Source organism: Cyprinodon tularosa, unplaced genomic scaffold (genome assembly GCF_016077235.1).
Source record: "Cyprinodon tularosa strain WSP-4 unplaced genomic scaffold, ASM1607723v1 ctg209, whole genome shotgun sequence".
In the NCBI taxonomy this organism is placed as follows: Eukaryota; Metazoa; Chordata; class Actinopteri; order Cyprinodontiformes; family Cyprinodontidae; genus Cyprinodon; species Cyprinodon tularosa.
The window spans coordinates 1,056,505-1,070,112 of NW_024038774.1; the positions used below are offsets into that span (position 1 = coordinate 1,056,505).

Consider the following 13,608-nt stretch of genomic DNA (forward strand, 5'->3'; position numbering starts at 1 on the left):
CTTCAGCCCAGTTTTTACATAAACTCTATGCTGTATGTACACTTAGGTTTGAAAGTGAAATATGCTCTTCTTCAGACTGCATAGACCTTCTTGGGAAAAACGTATAAAGCATATTTCTATATTTTCTTTTTAAAATTTCCCTAGATAAAGTTAGTATAGTTAGAGCTTAATAAGTAAAACATCTTACTCTCTTAGAATGATTTTAGATAGATTTCAAAAATGGGAACAATAACACCAGAAGTCTAACGAAATTATAACAAAATTAAGTTTATCATTTGGCCTGGTGCGTAGCTCTGACTTCCGATCTATTTGAAATAAACCAGTTTTACCAAGGATCCATTTAATACTATATATAAAGCAAATTATTTATCTTTATCGTCATTATGCAACAGTAGAAACATTTTGCAAAGACTATCTGGTGTAGTTGTATATTTAAACGTGTAATTTTAGTTTAAATGAAATAAATCCTCTTAAGTAGATACAGGATCCTGGAAATAAAATATTTTTATGTATCTTGGACTATATATGAAATGGTATAGTTATATGCCCAGTGACAGATTGGGAATTCATAATTTATTCAACAATACTGGATTCAATAATGGGATGCTAATTAAATGGTTTCCTGTCATCTATAAATAAAAAAACAAACCCATTATTTGCTGTCAGGATAATATAAGTACACAAATGTGCCATAAGGAAGAATACACACAAGCATAAACATTATTTATTTTATATTGTATAGTATAAGTATGGTGGAGGATTTTTTATTTCCACTTCCACGGCTGGTGTTGTGTCTGCTGCTGAACAGCCAGTGACCTCACGGCGCCATATTGAAATGCTCCCTCTTCACTGCCTGCTATATTGTAGCTTAGCCGCAGCAGCTAGCCACCACTCTGCCTTCTACATCCCCCAAGCCTGACGAGGGCAACGACGTGATGGAAATTGACTCGCTTGAAGAGGCGCTCAGAGGTCTTTTCATTCATTTTCACTTGCTTCGTTTTAATTAATAAAGCCTCGTTAATAACTATTTTCGAAATTATTTGGCTTTTTATCAAGAATAAATAGATTGAATCAGTGGCTATTGTCATTAGCTTGCTACTAGCTTTAGCCAATGCTAACATAACAAGTGTTTTTTTACGGAAACTGTTAGCCGTGTGCTGACGGTGTTCGCTAGTAGAAGAATCCAATAAGTTGAAATTTTGTATATATTTGTATATTTAAACAAGAAGATGTTAGCAGTATGTTAGGTAAAGGGCTTATGTTGACTTTTAGGCCAGAACCTTCGGGTTTTGTGTACAACCGGCTGCCTTGTTTAGGCTAACTTAGCATTCCCAGCAGTTAGGTTGTTTTGTGCTAGTTTTAGCTAGCAAGCGCCTCGGACTAGATCAGATTATGTAATATAACCAGGAAAATCAAAATATTCGGACTTCCTGGGAAAGGTGGTGCCGATCCGCCGTTAACTGATATTAAATGTATTCGGAGTAGATAAATGAACACAAAAAACACAGTTTCAATGGCTGAGTGATGTATACACTGTTTTATTACGCCAGGGGAAATCGAAATTGGTTAATTTACACGGACTTCGTGGTGGTGCACGTACACTATATTGCCAAAAGTATTTGCTCACCTGCCTTGACTCACATATGAGCTTAAGTGACATCCCGTTCCTAATCCATAGGGTTCAATATGACGTCGGTCCACCCTTTGCAGCTAGAACAGCTTCAACTCTTCTGGGAAGGCTGTCCACAAGGTTTAGGAGTGTGTTTATGGGAATTTTTGACCATTCTTCCAGAAGCGCATTTGTGAGGTCGCACACTGATGTTGGACGAGAAGGCCTGGCTCTCAGTCTCCGCTCTAATTCATCCCAAAGGTGTTCTATCGGGTTGAGGTCAGGACTCTGTGCAGGCCAGTCAAGTTCATCCACACCAGACTCTGTCATCCATGTCTTTATGGACCTTGCTTTGTGCACTGGTGCACAGTCATGTTGGAAGAGGAAGGGGCCAGCTCCAAACTGTTCCCACAAAGTTGGGAGCATGGAATTGTCCAAAATGTCTTGGTATGCTGAAGCATTCAGAGTTCCTTTCACTGGAACTAAGGGGCCAAGCCCAGCTCCTGAAAAACAACCTCACACCATAATCCCCCCTCCACCAAACTTTACACTTGGCACAATGCAGTCAGACAAGTACCGTTCTCCTGGCAACCGCCAAACCCAGACCCGTCCATCAGATTGCCAGATGGAGAAGCGCGATTCGTCACTCCAGAGAACGCGTCTCCACTGCTCTAGAGTCCAGTGGCGGCGTGCTTTACACCACCGCATCCGACGCTTTGCATTGCACTTGGTGATGTATGGCTTGGATGCAGCTGCTCGACCATGGAAACCCATTCCATGAAGCTCTCTGCGCACTGTTCTTGAGCTAATCTGAAGGCCACATGAAGTTTGGAGGTCTGTAGTGATTGACTCTGCAGAAAGTTGGCGACCTCTTCGCACTATGCGCGTCAGCATCCGCTGACCCCGCTCCGTCAGTTTACGTGGCCTACCTCTTCGTGGCTGAGTTGCTGTCGTTCCCAAACACTTCCATTTTCTTATAATACAGCTGACAGTTGACTGTGGAATATTTAGGAGCGAGGAAATTTCACGACTGGATTTGTTGCACAGGTGGCATCCTATCACAGTTCCACGCTGGAATTCACTGAGCTCCTGAGAGCGACCCATTCTTTCACAAATGTTTGTAAAAACAGTCTGCATGCCTAGGTGCTTGAATTTATACACCTGTGGCCATGGAAGTGATTGGAACACCTGATTCCAATAATTTGGATGGGTGAGCAAATACTTTTGGCAATATAGTGTATGTTGATTCCCTCCTCTTTTTTTTCTTATTACAGATTTTGATAAGAATGCGAAAAAGGAGCCTTCCCCCCTTTTGGAACAGTTTCTGTGCCATGTTGCCAAAACTGGGCAGACCATGTAAGTGAAATCCACTTAATGCTTATTTACATATAAAAAATTGTTTGAATTTATTTCAAATACCTGCTTGTTACAACTTAAAAGATTAACAATTATTTAAGTTCGAAAAAAGTTTTTACACTACGTATTTATTTAGAGAGTTAATGGAATTGTCACATTTATTGAAGCCTTGTGTGTAGGATGTATGATGGGTTCCTTCTGCACCTAGAAGTCTGATTTTGGTCATGGTAAAGAATCCCAGTCTGAAATTAGGTCTTGCTTTTAATTTGACTTTTAAAGTTCCAGATGGAGGGAATATATGTAGATGATGGGTAGAAAAAACATGGAAGACACCCTTAACGAAGCAGCCGTAACTTTTGTCAGACAGTGACTTCAAATTGATACATACATACTGACGTGTCCAATAGTGCCTCAGTAAACCCGCTGAGCTGTGTGTCTTCTAACCTTTGTGGTCACTTAAGGGCTCTTTTCTTTTCCTGCTGGAGTCTGTTAACAGTCCTAAAACATTATTAACTGTAACCAAAGAGAGACAAGGGAAAAAAATACTTTCAGTATATAAAATAAAATAAAGGAATCAGTTCTGTAGTTTCGATGTGGCTTGAGACCCTCTCCAGACACTAGCTATTTGTTAATTCATGCATTAATATACTGTTTCAGAGGAGCGATCATAGTGATCTGCATCATCAGCAATGTGTGTCTCTCTCCCTGCCAGCTCCCAGAATAGCTTTTCTGATTGGTTGATGTGGCGCGTCGAGCAGCAAAAATGTACATTTTTCCTACGCAGCAGGAAACGCAGCTGCGTTTGCAGCGTCAGATGCGCTGCTCCTGCTGCTCAAAACGCACTGCGGGACGTTTTGCTGCGGCTTGATGCGCGTCAACCATTTGAATGTAAACTAGGTGCCTTTGCTGCTTTAGGTGTGAACGTAGCATTAGAGTACTATCATGGGTAAGAAGGAGGACTGCTGTGATGTGGGATGTTCTAATTTGAAAGATGTTCAATTTGGAGTTTTCATTACATGTAAGACATAATCTTCAAAATTATAATTGTTTAAGCTTAAAATATTTTACTCTTGTGAAAATCTATAAAACTGACTTTCTAAAATGATTGGCCAAAAAGTTACCACCTTTGTGCAATATGCTGCTTTACTTTTAGATGCACCTGTATGTGTTTTTTTTTTTTTTACTGAATCGTTGAAATTTATGTTAACTTTTTTAAGGTTTTACCGTGGTAAGAAAATTTAGTCAATTATGGTGGTTGATGTTAATATAGTATTATTTAACATTATTGTGGATACATATTCTCTGAGATTGTAACACCCAAATTTTAACATCAACTTATAATTTGTTGCTGTACAATGTAACATTTTCTTAATCTAGATACTTAGATGTATTTATGTAGAAGTGACTATCTGCTATAAAACTCAAAATAAACTTTTAAAAGTCGTATTGATTTTTATGGTGGGGTTTGCATTTCTCCATTTCTTTTTCTCCAGGGTTCCATGGTCTCAGTTTAAGAACTACTTCCTGTTTAAATTGGAAAAAGTGATGGACGACTTTAGAGCCTCAGCACCTGAACAAAGGACTTCTGCCAACCCAAATGTGGAGTCGGTTCCATTTGAGGATATGAAGGAGAGAATCTTGAAGATTGTGAACGGATACAACGGGTGAGTACCTAACAGTAATCTAATGTCTTAGCAGCAGAAGATGCGTGAACAAGCCACGTGAAGATTGTAAAGTTTATAGAGAGTCAGTACCTATCATTGGAAACTAGCTACATTTATTTCATACTGAAGGTACGTTCAAGCAGCTGTCCTCAGCACCCTCTGTCCTTCATGTTTTAGATCTACTGACCTGTGTCACAGCAGGCAAACGCCTAAAACATGGAGGCCAAAAACTCGGTGACCTGAGCTCCAGGGCAGAGTACCAGTATGTTAATGAGTTCTGATATAAGACTTCGGGCCACTGGTACCCTCTCATTAAGTATTTGTTACAATTGGAATTTATAGAGCATATCAGCAAGTTGTTTGTGGCGCATAAATGGTTCACAGTGAGATTGGCAAAACACATCAAACCTTTAACAATGTTTGTTTTTAAATGTAAATCTCATCTAAAGTATGGTTTGGTTATTGATGGAGTTTTATTAGTGGAAAACTATCAGTTTTCAGTTGCTGCTGTTGTTTCGTCAAAATCCTCATTAATCGTGCATAGTTGCGAGACTCTTCAAATTATGGTTGGGCGATATATAAAAATTTTCCAACCAATATTAATTCGTCCAAGAAATGGCAATCAATGATGTATTAGTGAAAGTGACTGCGGGCAATGACAAGCATCCCCTCAAAGGGTGTCTTCTGCAACGCTGGTAATATTGTTAACCACCTGCGCATGCTGCTAAAACCCAGTAAGGTAAACAAGCCTGAAGTTTTTTTTTTTTTTTTTTTTTTTTTTTTTTACAAGGGGCGTTCAATAAGTAATGCACCTGACCCACTGCCAGATGTTTTTGAGTTGTTGTAAACTTCTTAATGATTCCTCTGACTGTAGATACAGACAAGTTAAGGCGAGTGGCTATTTTCTTGTAACCATTGCCTGACTTATGAAGGTCGACGCTCATCTGCCTTACTTAAATTCAATTCAATTCAGTTTATTTATATAGCGCCAAATTCACAACACATGTCATCTCAAGGCACTTTACAGTTCAACCAGATCATACAGTCAAATTGATACAAAGTTTTCTATCTAAGGAAAACCAGTTGATTGCATCGACTCATTGACTCAAATACAATCCCTCACACTAAGCATGCTTGTAGCGACAGTGGAGAGGAAAAACTCCCTTTGAACAGGAAGAAACCTCCAGCAGAACCAGGCACTTACTTAAATTGTGTGTTCTCTTGTCTTTGCCATGCTGACTAATTGCTAAGAGAATTAGGCCACTACGTCACGTTATATTTATACCCCAGGGAAACAGCAAGTCATGAATTACTAATTAAAAGTTCCTAGATACCCTGACCAACTTTAGCAACTACAGAAAAATACATTTAAAGGAAATCAATTACAATTTTTAGCGGAATTGTTAAAGGTGCCAATAATTGTGGGACACGTGATTTCATGTTTTTTATTTTCTGAATGTGTGATTTTATTTTTACCACCAAAGTAACGTACTTAAATAAAATGTTGGATTTTTCTTTTTTTTTGCATTTGGGTTCTTTGTTGTTTAAAAGAAAAGGAGAAAGTCCTCGATCACATCTTAAACGGATGCCAATAATTGTGGAGGGCACTGTATCTGAAGGTGAAACTTGAACAGACTGAGGGTGGTATTTTTTATCTTTTTCCTCCATTTTCACTGGAGGAGAGAATTTGCCTTTTTAATTATTTTGTGTTATGATTTTTTTATTTGTTGTATTAAGTCTTAGCCTGTAGGTCCAAAAAAGAAACAAAACAATTGCTCTTAAACAATCGTTGAAGGGCTGATTCTCCAGTCATTGGTCAATATATTCGTCCAGTAGCCCAACATTACTTCAATCCAAAGCATCCCTATATGAAGGCGCTATATAGGAAATGTTGCTGATCTGCAGAGGTTTAGAATAGGTTTCAGTTCCAGGCCTCTAATACATGGGCTTAAACAATTAATGATATTAAAAGTTATTGATTATTGAAATGATCTTTTTACTAATCGATTAATCGTTAACTGGAGTAGGCTTGTCCCGATCCGATCCACGTATCGGATCGGAACGCCGATATTGGCAAAAAAATGCGTATCGGCAAAGCATGTAAAATGCCGATCCAGACTGCCGATCCAGTTTTAAAAACAAAATCCGGTCCGTATTTTCCAGTTTCGCCGATTGAAACGATCCATTTCACTATTTTGCGCCAGTGTTTCCCTGTTTTGCATTTTTATTAAAACTTACAGTAATACTGGCACCTTTAACTGTTTACGGTTTTACTGTTCACTGTGCAATTTCAGATTGCTATTCATAATTTTGTCCAGTTTGTGTTTATCTCTTAATAAACAGGTAAGTTTGTTGTTACCAAGCATTGTGTTTTATTCAATCTCACCTAATGTAGCTGGCTAGATGTTATCAAGAGTACTAAAACCCTTTTCAACATGAGTCTTACAACTAAGGCTAAATACTTTAACTTAAACTTAAATACATGCTCGGATAGGCTGGTATCGGCCAGTATCTGTATCGGATTGGAAGTCCAAAAACAATATCGGTATCGGATCGCAAGTGCAAAAACCTGGATCGGGACATCTCTAAACTGGAGTATAGAGACTCCAGAACATGCCTTTAGGTGACAGAGAGCAACCCACTTAGAGCAGTAATTATACCAAAATTGTTTTAAAAATCATTAACATTTTTAATTTAAGATTAAAAAAACATTTTCATCTTAGACTTAGATAGATTTGTCATTTTGTTTAAACAAGTGTAAGACAAAAATACATTTTGTTTAGAGCAGCTCTCTGGACAATTTCATTTTTTCTAAAGTGCAGCCTTGAAAAATAGTAAAAAATATATAGACAGTAATATAAACATATGACTGTAAATTTACAGTTCTAAAATTTCAGGTTTTCTTTCTGTGATGTTTTTTTTTAGAGCCTATATAATGATACAATATAATAAAAATAAAATCTGCCAATTTGCTCTATCCAGAACTCAAGTGAAAAAGTTTTAGTTTCACCTGTTTAAGTTACCAAAAAAGTCTTCTTTAAAGAAGCTTCTGCTAACCGATTATTTATCAATTTGCAAAATAATTGTTAGTTGTAGTCCTAGATAGGGCTGCAACTAACGATTATTTTAAAAATCGATGAATCGGCCGATTATTTTTTCGATTAATCGATGAATCGGACAAAAAATATTATTTATATTAACCTCTTAATTCCAAAATAAACATTTTAGACAGAACAAACAAGCACACAAGTACAGGTTGCTCATTAACTGTACTGGTGCAATATGAAAAATAAATGTTTGTGTTAAAACAACGCAAACTTACATGAGAAATGTAGCTGTACATCCACAAAATATAGTGTACTTTGTTTCATAAAATAAAAAAAAAGATTTTTTTTTTTTTAAAAGCCCCTAAGGAGTTCAAACATTAGGCCCCCCCATTTCAACAAATTAGGTATTTTTAGACTAGAAGAGTTCTGCCTTTTAAGACAGGAAAGTATAGCAGTTAAAGTTGCTACTTGAGAAAATACTGAACCATAGAGATAAAAATAGCCCTGTGATTCAAATTATAAATTGTATTTGGAATAAAAATGAGAGAACTAGGGGTGCTAAAAAACACATCCTCCAAAGACAGATATTTACATGGAAATGTGGCAGATAATTAATTGACATATTACTGATCTTGCTGGATTTTATTCTGCTTTACTTCCATAAATTGCAGGATCTTTACTTTATTTTTGCCAGAAGATTTAAACTTTAAAAGCCTTGCCCTCATAATTTGCAAGTTAATTTATTTATAAAGAAAATATAAATGCTGCTTAAGCTAATTCAAATGAAATTAAAAGTAAAATAAGAAGCCAACCTTATCACCGTCTGTAACCTACTAACACCGTAAGGAAAGCATCAGATGAGCTACCTGAGAAACTAACGTTACGTTTCCCCACTTTAAAACCAAACAAACATGGTGATTCCGTGCCATGTTCATTTGTTTTGACAAAAGTTGCATGTTACGACTTTTTTCACTTTACAAAGCGCAGGCTATTTTAATTATTGTGATCAATTTGCGCCGTCAATCCCGGCGCATGCGCGCTTCATTTGCAGTCTGGACGCTGAGGGTTAACATCTGACTGCAGCGCTGAGAGGGACTCCTGCGGGAGCGGGGGGAGGCGCCCCACGGCAGAGTAGGAACGATACATGCTTTCACGTAAGAGTCTCCAAAAGCCACCAGTGACACCGAAAAAAGTCGCCAGATTTGTCGCTAGTCGCTTTTTTGAAGAAAAGTCGCTGGAGGGGTCTGAAAAGTCCCTGAGTTGGCAACACTGCGCCTGCAGCGCTGGCTCGCTCTGCCGTATTTTTTCTTCTTCCCCCGCTTCAGTCAAGAGGCAGTGATGACGGCAGCGGCGGATGACGCGTTAATCGCGCGACACAACTAATCGATGATGAAAACCGTTGCCAACGCTTTTAAAAGTCGATTTTTATCGATTTTATCGATTTGTTGTTGCAGCCCTAGTCCTAGATTAAATGCACACAAACTGATATGTTAGTAAACAGACTGATAACAACATTTAAGTGCCACCCTGGCTTTGTGCTGCCACTGACATTCAGGTACGAGCTCACCCAAAATAACCTCTGAATACTGTCATTAAACTGCTGCAGATTAGGTGTTGGTTATGCACAGATAAGTTTCAAATTGTTAGTTGGTTTTCAGCACATGAATACGTCGTATCTACCTTTATTCCACTGCTGCCGTCCCTGCTGCTTATCTGTACATATTTGTCAATAGAGGCGTTTGTGTTAGGGAAAATAACTGCAGTCAATGTCATTCAAAGATGTTAACAGTAACTCAGACATTAAAATCCAACTGTCTGCTGACAGTATTCCTTTTACAGTGTGCCCCTATTTTCAGTAAGCAAGCAGTTTTGTCTCTGTTGAAGGAAAAAGATTCATAGATGTCTTTAACAGCAGGACATCTGAAATGACAAGACGCTAAGATTTTGACATGAGAAAGGTGTTGCTGTTTTTATTGTTTTCGTAACCAGCACAGTGCCTGAGAAGAGGGGATGTGATGCCAGCTAAAACACAGAAATAAAAATAGTCTTAGTAATTGGTCTTGAAACAAAGAAAAACATGTCTTAGAATTATTATCAATTTAGCATTGACTATACCGATTATTAAACCGTATTTCTCTTATCATTACTATATTAAAATATTCTCAGCTGTTTCCAATAAGGGCTGTGAAAATTAAACTGCTCCATCGGAACTGAAATATGAAAGCTTACAGCATATAAGTGTAGTTTGGAGAAAATTGATCGTTTTAAACATTATTTGAAAGTAAAGGGTGGGAAAACTGAAATTCAGTTTCATCCATTTTCCATCAGGTGGCTTCTTAATCTGTTAATAGGGTCCAGTTTGGCTTGTTAACATCCTAAGTGAAGAAACGCCATCATGTAGAGCCAGGAGGCCATCAGGCAGGTTGGGAATAAAGCTGTGTAAAACTATAAAGCTACACACCTGAAGAACATTTTAATCTGTACTCAAACAAAATGAGAATCTATAACAAAGATGCACCACACTGGTTTTCATTTACAAAAAAGTTGTTTTTTTTTGTGTGCATCATCTGTGGTTTTAATGGGACACTCTGTAATAATAAAGCTTCTCATTGTTTCCTCTGTTTTTTAGAATCCCTTTTACAATCCAGCGTTTGTGTGAGCTGCTCACAGATCCCAAAAGGAACTACACTGGAACAGAGAAATTTCTACGAGGGGTGGAGAAGGTAAGTTCTCCGCATCATCGATTTCAACTCACTGCTTTGAAATAGATGTTTGTTTGTTTTTAATCTGGCTCCTTTGTTTCTGTTCTAGAATGTAATGGTGGTAAGCTGTGTCCACCCCACGTCAGAGTAAGTGTTATTCACAGGTTAAACAATCATTACGCTTCCAAACACACCAATAAAATTTTCCTTTTTTAACAATTCCTGTTCCCAGGAAAAACGGATGCAGCGCTGTTAACCGAATGAACGGAGTGATGCTTCCAGGAAACACATCTGCTTTCACAGACAGGTTCAAAACTGATTACATTTTTTCTTTTATTTAATGACTTGGTTTGAAAGAAGAAAAAAATAATCAGGTGATGTCTTTCTTCTTTTCTGGTTGTCTTTGGTTAGGAAAGTAAACGGTCCAGGAACCCCTCGGCCGCTGAACAGACCAAAGGTGTCTCTGGCCACCTCACTAGCAGCTAATGGTTTGCCAGACAGCACAGACAACAAAGACCTCAAGACGGAGCAGGAAGAAAACAAAGACACCAGGTAGGTCAGGAAGTATGATGGACGAGGGAATGTTTGCCTTTAACACAAACGGCTGCTAGAATCTATTTCTGTCCTCTTTCTTTATTCCTTGTCAGCAACGTCTCGCCTTCAGAAGGCTCTCCAGGAAGTGCTGTGAAGAACAAACACTCAGATGAGGAGGAGGAGGAAGAGGACATGGAGGCTGAACACCAGGAGGTGAAGAGGCTAAAGTTCTGCAAAGATGAGGAGGAAGACGACGAAGAGGAAGACCCGGAGGCACCGAGGTCTTCAGACAACAGCCACCACTCTAAAGAGGCTGAAGCCATGGTACAAGTGAAGGAGGAGGAGAAGAGTGAAGCCTCCAGCTCTGCTGCTGCCAGCGAGGAGCAAGGTAAGATTTCTTTGTTTTTTATATTATAAAATTCAGGCTTTAGAATCTCACACTAATGATTCTGGAAATGATTAATATACCAAAACCTTAATGAGCTTCATTTATTTTCCTTTTCAAATCTGTTGAATAGACCGGCTGATTCAACATGTAATTAAAATAACTTCCTACATCTTTTAGCCTTAACTGACTTCATTTTTACCCACTGATGCTGAAAACAAGAGCTGATGAGTTAATCTTTCATTCATTTGGATTTTTGTCATGAGGACGATGACACTTTTAAAGAAGAGATATTTGTGTTTCTCCTCATTTGGGCAATAATTGAGTCAGATGATCTAATTCTAGCCTTTCTAACCCTCTGACAATTGCCATATATATATATAAAGGTGAGGTGTGTAAGGTAGTGTGTTTAAATCATTTATATGCTTTGTTATAACAACTTTTCTCTCCTCATTTCCCCTTTTTTTCCCTCTAGAACCAACTAGCAGCACACAGCCCGAGACCTGCAAGGGATCAAAGCAGCAGGAGGAAGGGGGGCAGGCCGAGAGGGAGGTACCGTGTGGCTCTGAAGAGGAGGGCACTGACATGGATCAGATGGATCAGCAGGCCCCTGCGAGCATCCAGGAGAGTCCAGAGACCAGCAGGCATGGAGAGGATAGCAGCAGCGACCCAGTCAGCAGCAGCAGCAACGGTAGCAGCTGTAGTACTGAGGAGGGGGCAGAGGCAGCCAGAGAGGACGTGGCTGTTGCTCCGTCCAGCAGTACAACCGAGCCTCCCACAGAGGGCGCCACCTCAAACACTGAGACCACCGAGGAGCCTATGGAGCAGGATTAGACTGAAGACCACCCCCTGCAACCATACATGACCGTAAACCAGCTCGTCCTTGAATCCAGGCTTACTGTGGCTGGGAGCCGGGACGAAAGGCACCTCAAACACAAGCTGAACACCTCGTCCTGCCTCTGGACACTCCTCTGTCTGAAATGGCTACCTGGCACTGATGATGTGGGCTACAGAAAGAACCCCCTCCCCTCTCTCTTTTTACTGGAATATATATTAAAGGTTGTGTCATAAATCCCCCAGATCAGGGTTGGTTTCTGCAGCCCTGGATGAGTTGGCTGGATTTTTTTTTTATTATTTTTTTATTTTATTATTATTTTGATGTTCAGTGGGGTTGTTTTGAATACTGTGGCGATACGGCTCATTGTTTGGACCACTTACTCCAATCTGTTGGCCATGTGATGCAACAGGAAGTCCTTTGAAGCCCAGACTGTTGAAACAGAGCCATCCCACATACAGCTATTATTTAGGAAACTTTTGATTGAAATAAAACCACTTTTTTAAATTGTTTTTGAAATATGTCGGCCTGTTTATCCACCATGGTCCATCAGCCAGTTCATTATTTCTACAACTGATCTCTCAGTTCCTGTGAGATGGGAAACCTTTACTTTCATCACCTGCTGTCCTCTTTAAAGCATCTTCCCACAGTGATACACTACCAGTCCCACTGAGCTAAAAGACATGCTACCTTCTTAGAGGCGTCCTCTGTGTACTGATGCTTTTTTTTTTTTTTTTTTAATGCATAAAACCATAATTTATGATGATTTCATTTCAGTGACCTCTTCTGGAGTACCGTTTGGTTTTTGTCTGCCGGTTGTAGTTCCCCAAAACCAGCTGTAAGTACAAAGACGAAGCGCTTTCTTTGTATCGTGATGTCACCACGTTGTTTCACCGACTGACCAACTGATATCCGGTTTCTGGTTCCAGTTCTACACCTGTTTCTGCAGCTGTACTTTTTTGATATTTAGAATTTAAAAATTTCTGTAAAGTAGATTTTTTTGTAGATTGTAATACAGTATGTGTTCACTGCCTTTGTGAAACCATATATAATTGTATAATTTCTGTGTATACTCTGAATGCTTTTGCTTTCAGTGCAGTATTCAGAAACAGCAATAAATGTTAACATTTTTATGTGTGGTGGTCTAAGTCATTCAGTTTCTTGGACTTTTACGGGAACATATTTCACAAATTCATGATTCCACAAATGTTTATGCCAGTAGCTCAGTCTTGCTGTATTCAAACGTTTTCCGGTAGAATTATGACATATCTTTTATGCATTTTATTTAATTTGTTTGTAAACATGAGAAGTTTTGAGTGTTTATTAAAACCATGTGAGTGGAGCTACAGTATAGTGCCTGCACAGAATGAGTAAAGAAGGAAGCAATGGAGAAAAGCAAATATGAATGCTGATGTTAACTGAAGCCGGAGCTAAAAGCTTGGATGCTAACAATTTGATAAGTATTGGCTATTGCAA

The 13,608-nt window shown here is 38.9% G+C and overlaps 1 protein-coding gene across 1 annotated transcript; it reads left to right on the top strand.

The window, feature by feature from the left end:
• The first annotated feature begins 811 nt into the window (after positions 1–811).
• ppp4r2b (protein phosphatase 4, regulatory subunit 2b) lies at positions 812–13,265 on the top strand. Its single transcript, XM_038285241.1, has 9 exons — positions 812–969; positions 2,884–2,965; positions 4,459–4,629; positions 10,306–10,399; positions 10,488–10,525; positions 10,611–10,685; positions 10,790–10,930; positions 11,026–11,300; positions 11,773–13,265. Exons 1-9 carry the CDS (start codon positions 936–938, stop codon positions 12,129–12,131), a joined length of 1,269 nt encoding a protein of 422 aa, XP_038141169.1. The 5' UTR covers positions 812–935; the 3' UTR covers positions 12,132–13,265.
• Positions 13,266–13,608: the final 343 nt, after the last annotated feature.

What these genes read in the sequence shown, in the direction of transcription:
- ppp4r2b (XM_038285241.1), top strand. Translation starts at nt 936, where the DNA reads ATGGAAATTGACTCGCTTGAAGAGGCGCTCAGAG. An exon ending in GCTTGAAGAGGCGCTCAGAG is followed by an intron (nt 970 to 2,883) that starts GTCTTTTCATTC and finishes TTCTTATTACAG; the next exon opens with ATTTTGATAAGAATGCGAAA. An exon ending in TGTGTCCACCCCACGTCAGA is followed by an intron (nt 10,526 to 10,610) that starts GTAAGTGTTATT and finishes TCCTGTTCCCAG; the next exon opens with GAAAAACGGATGCAGCGCTG.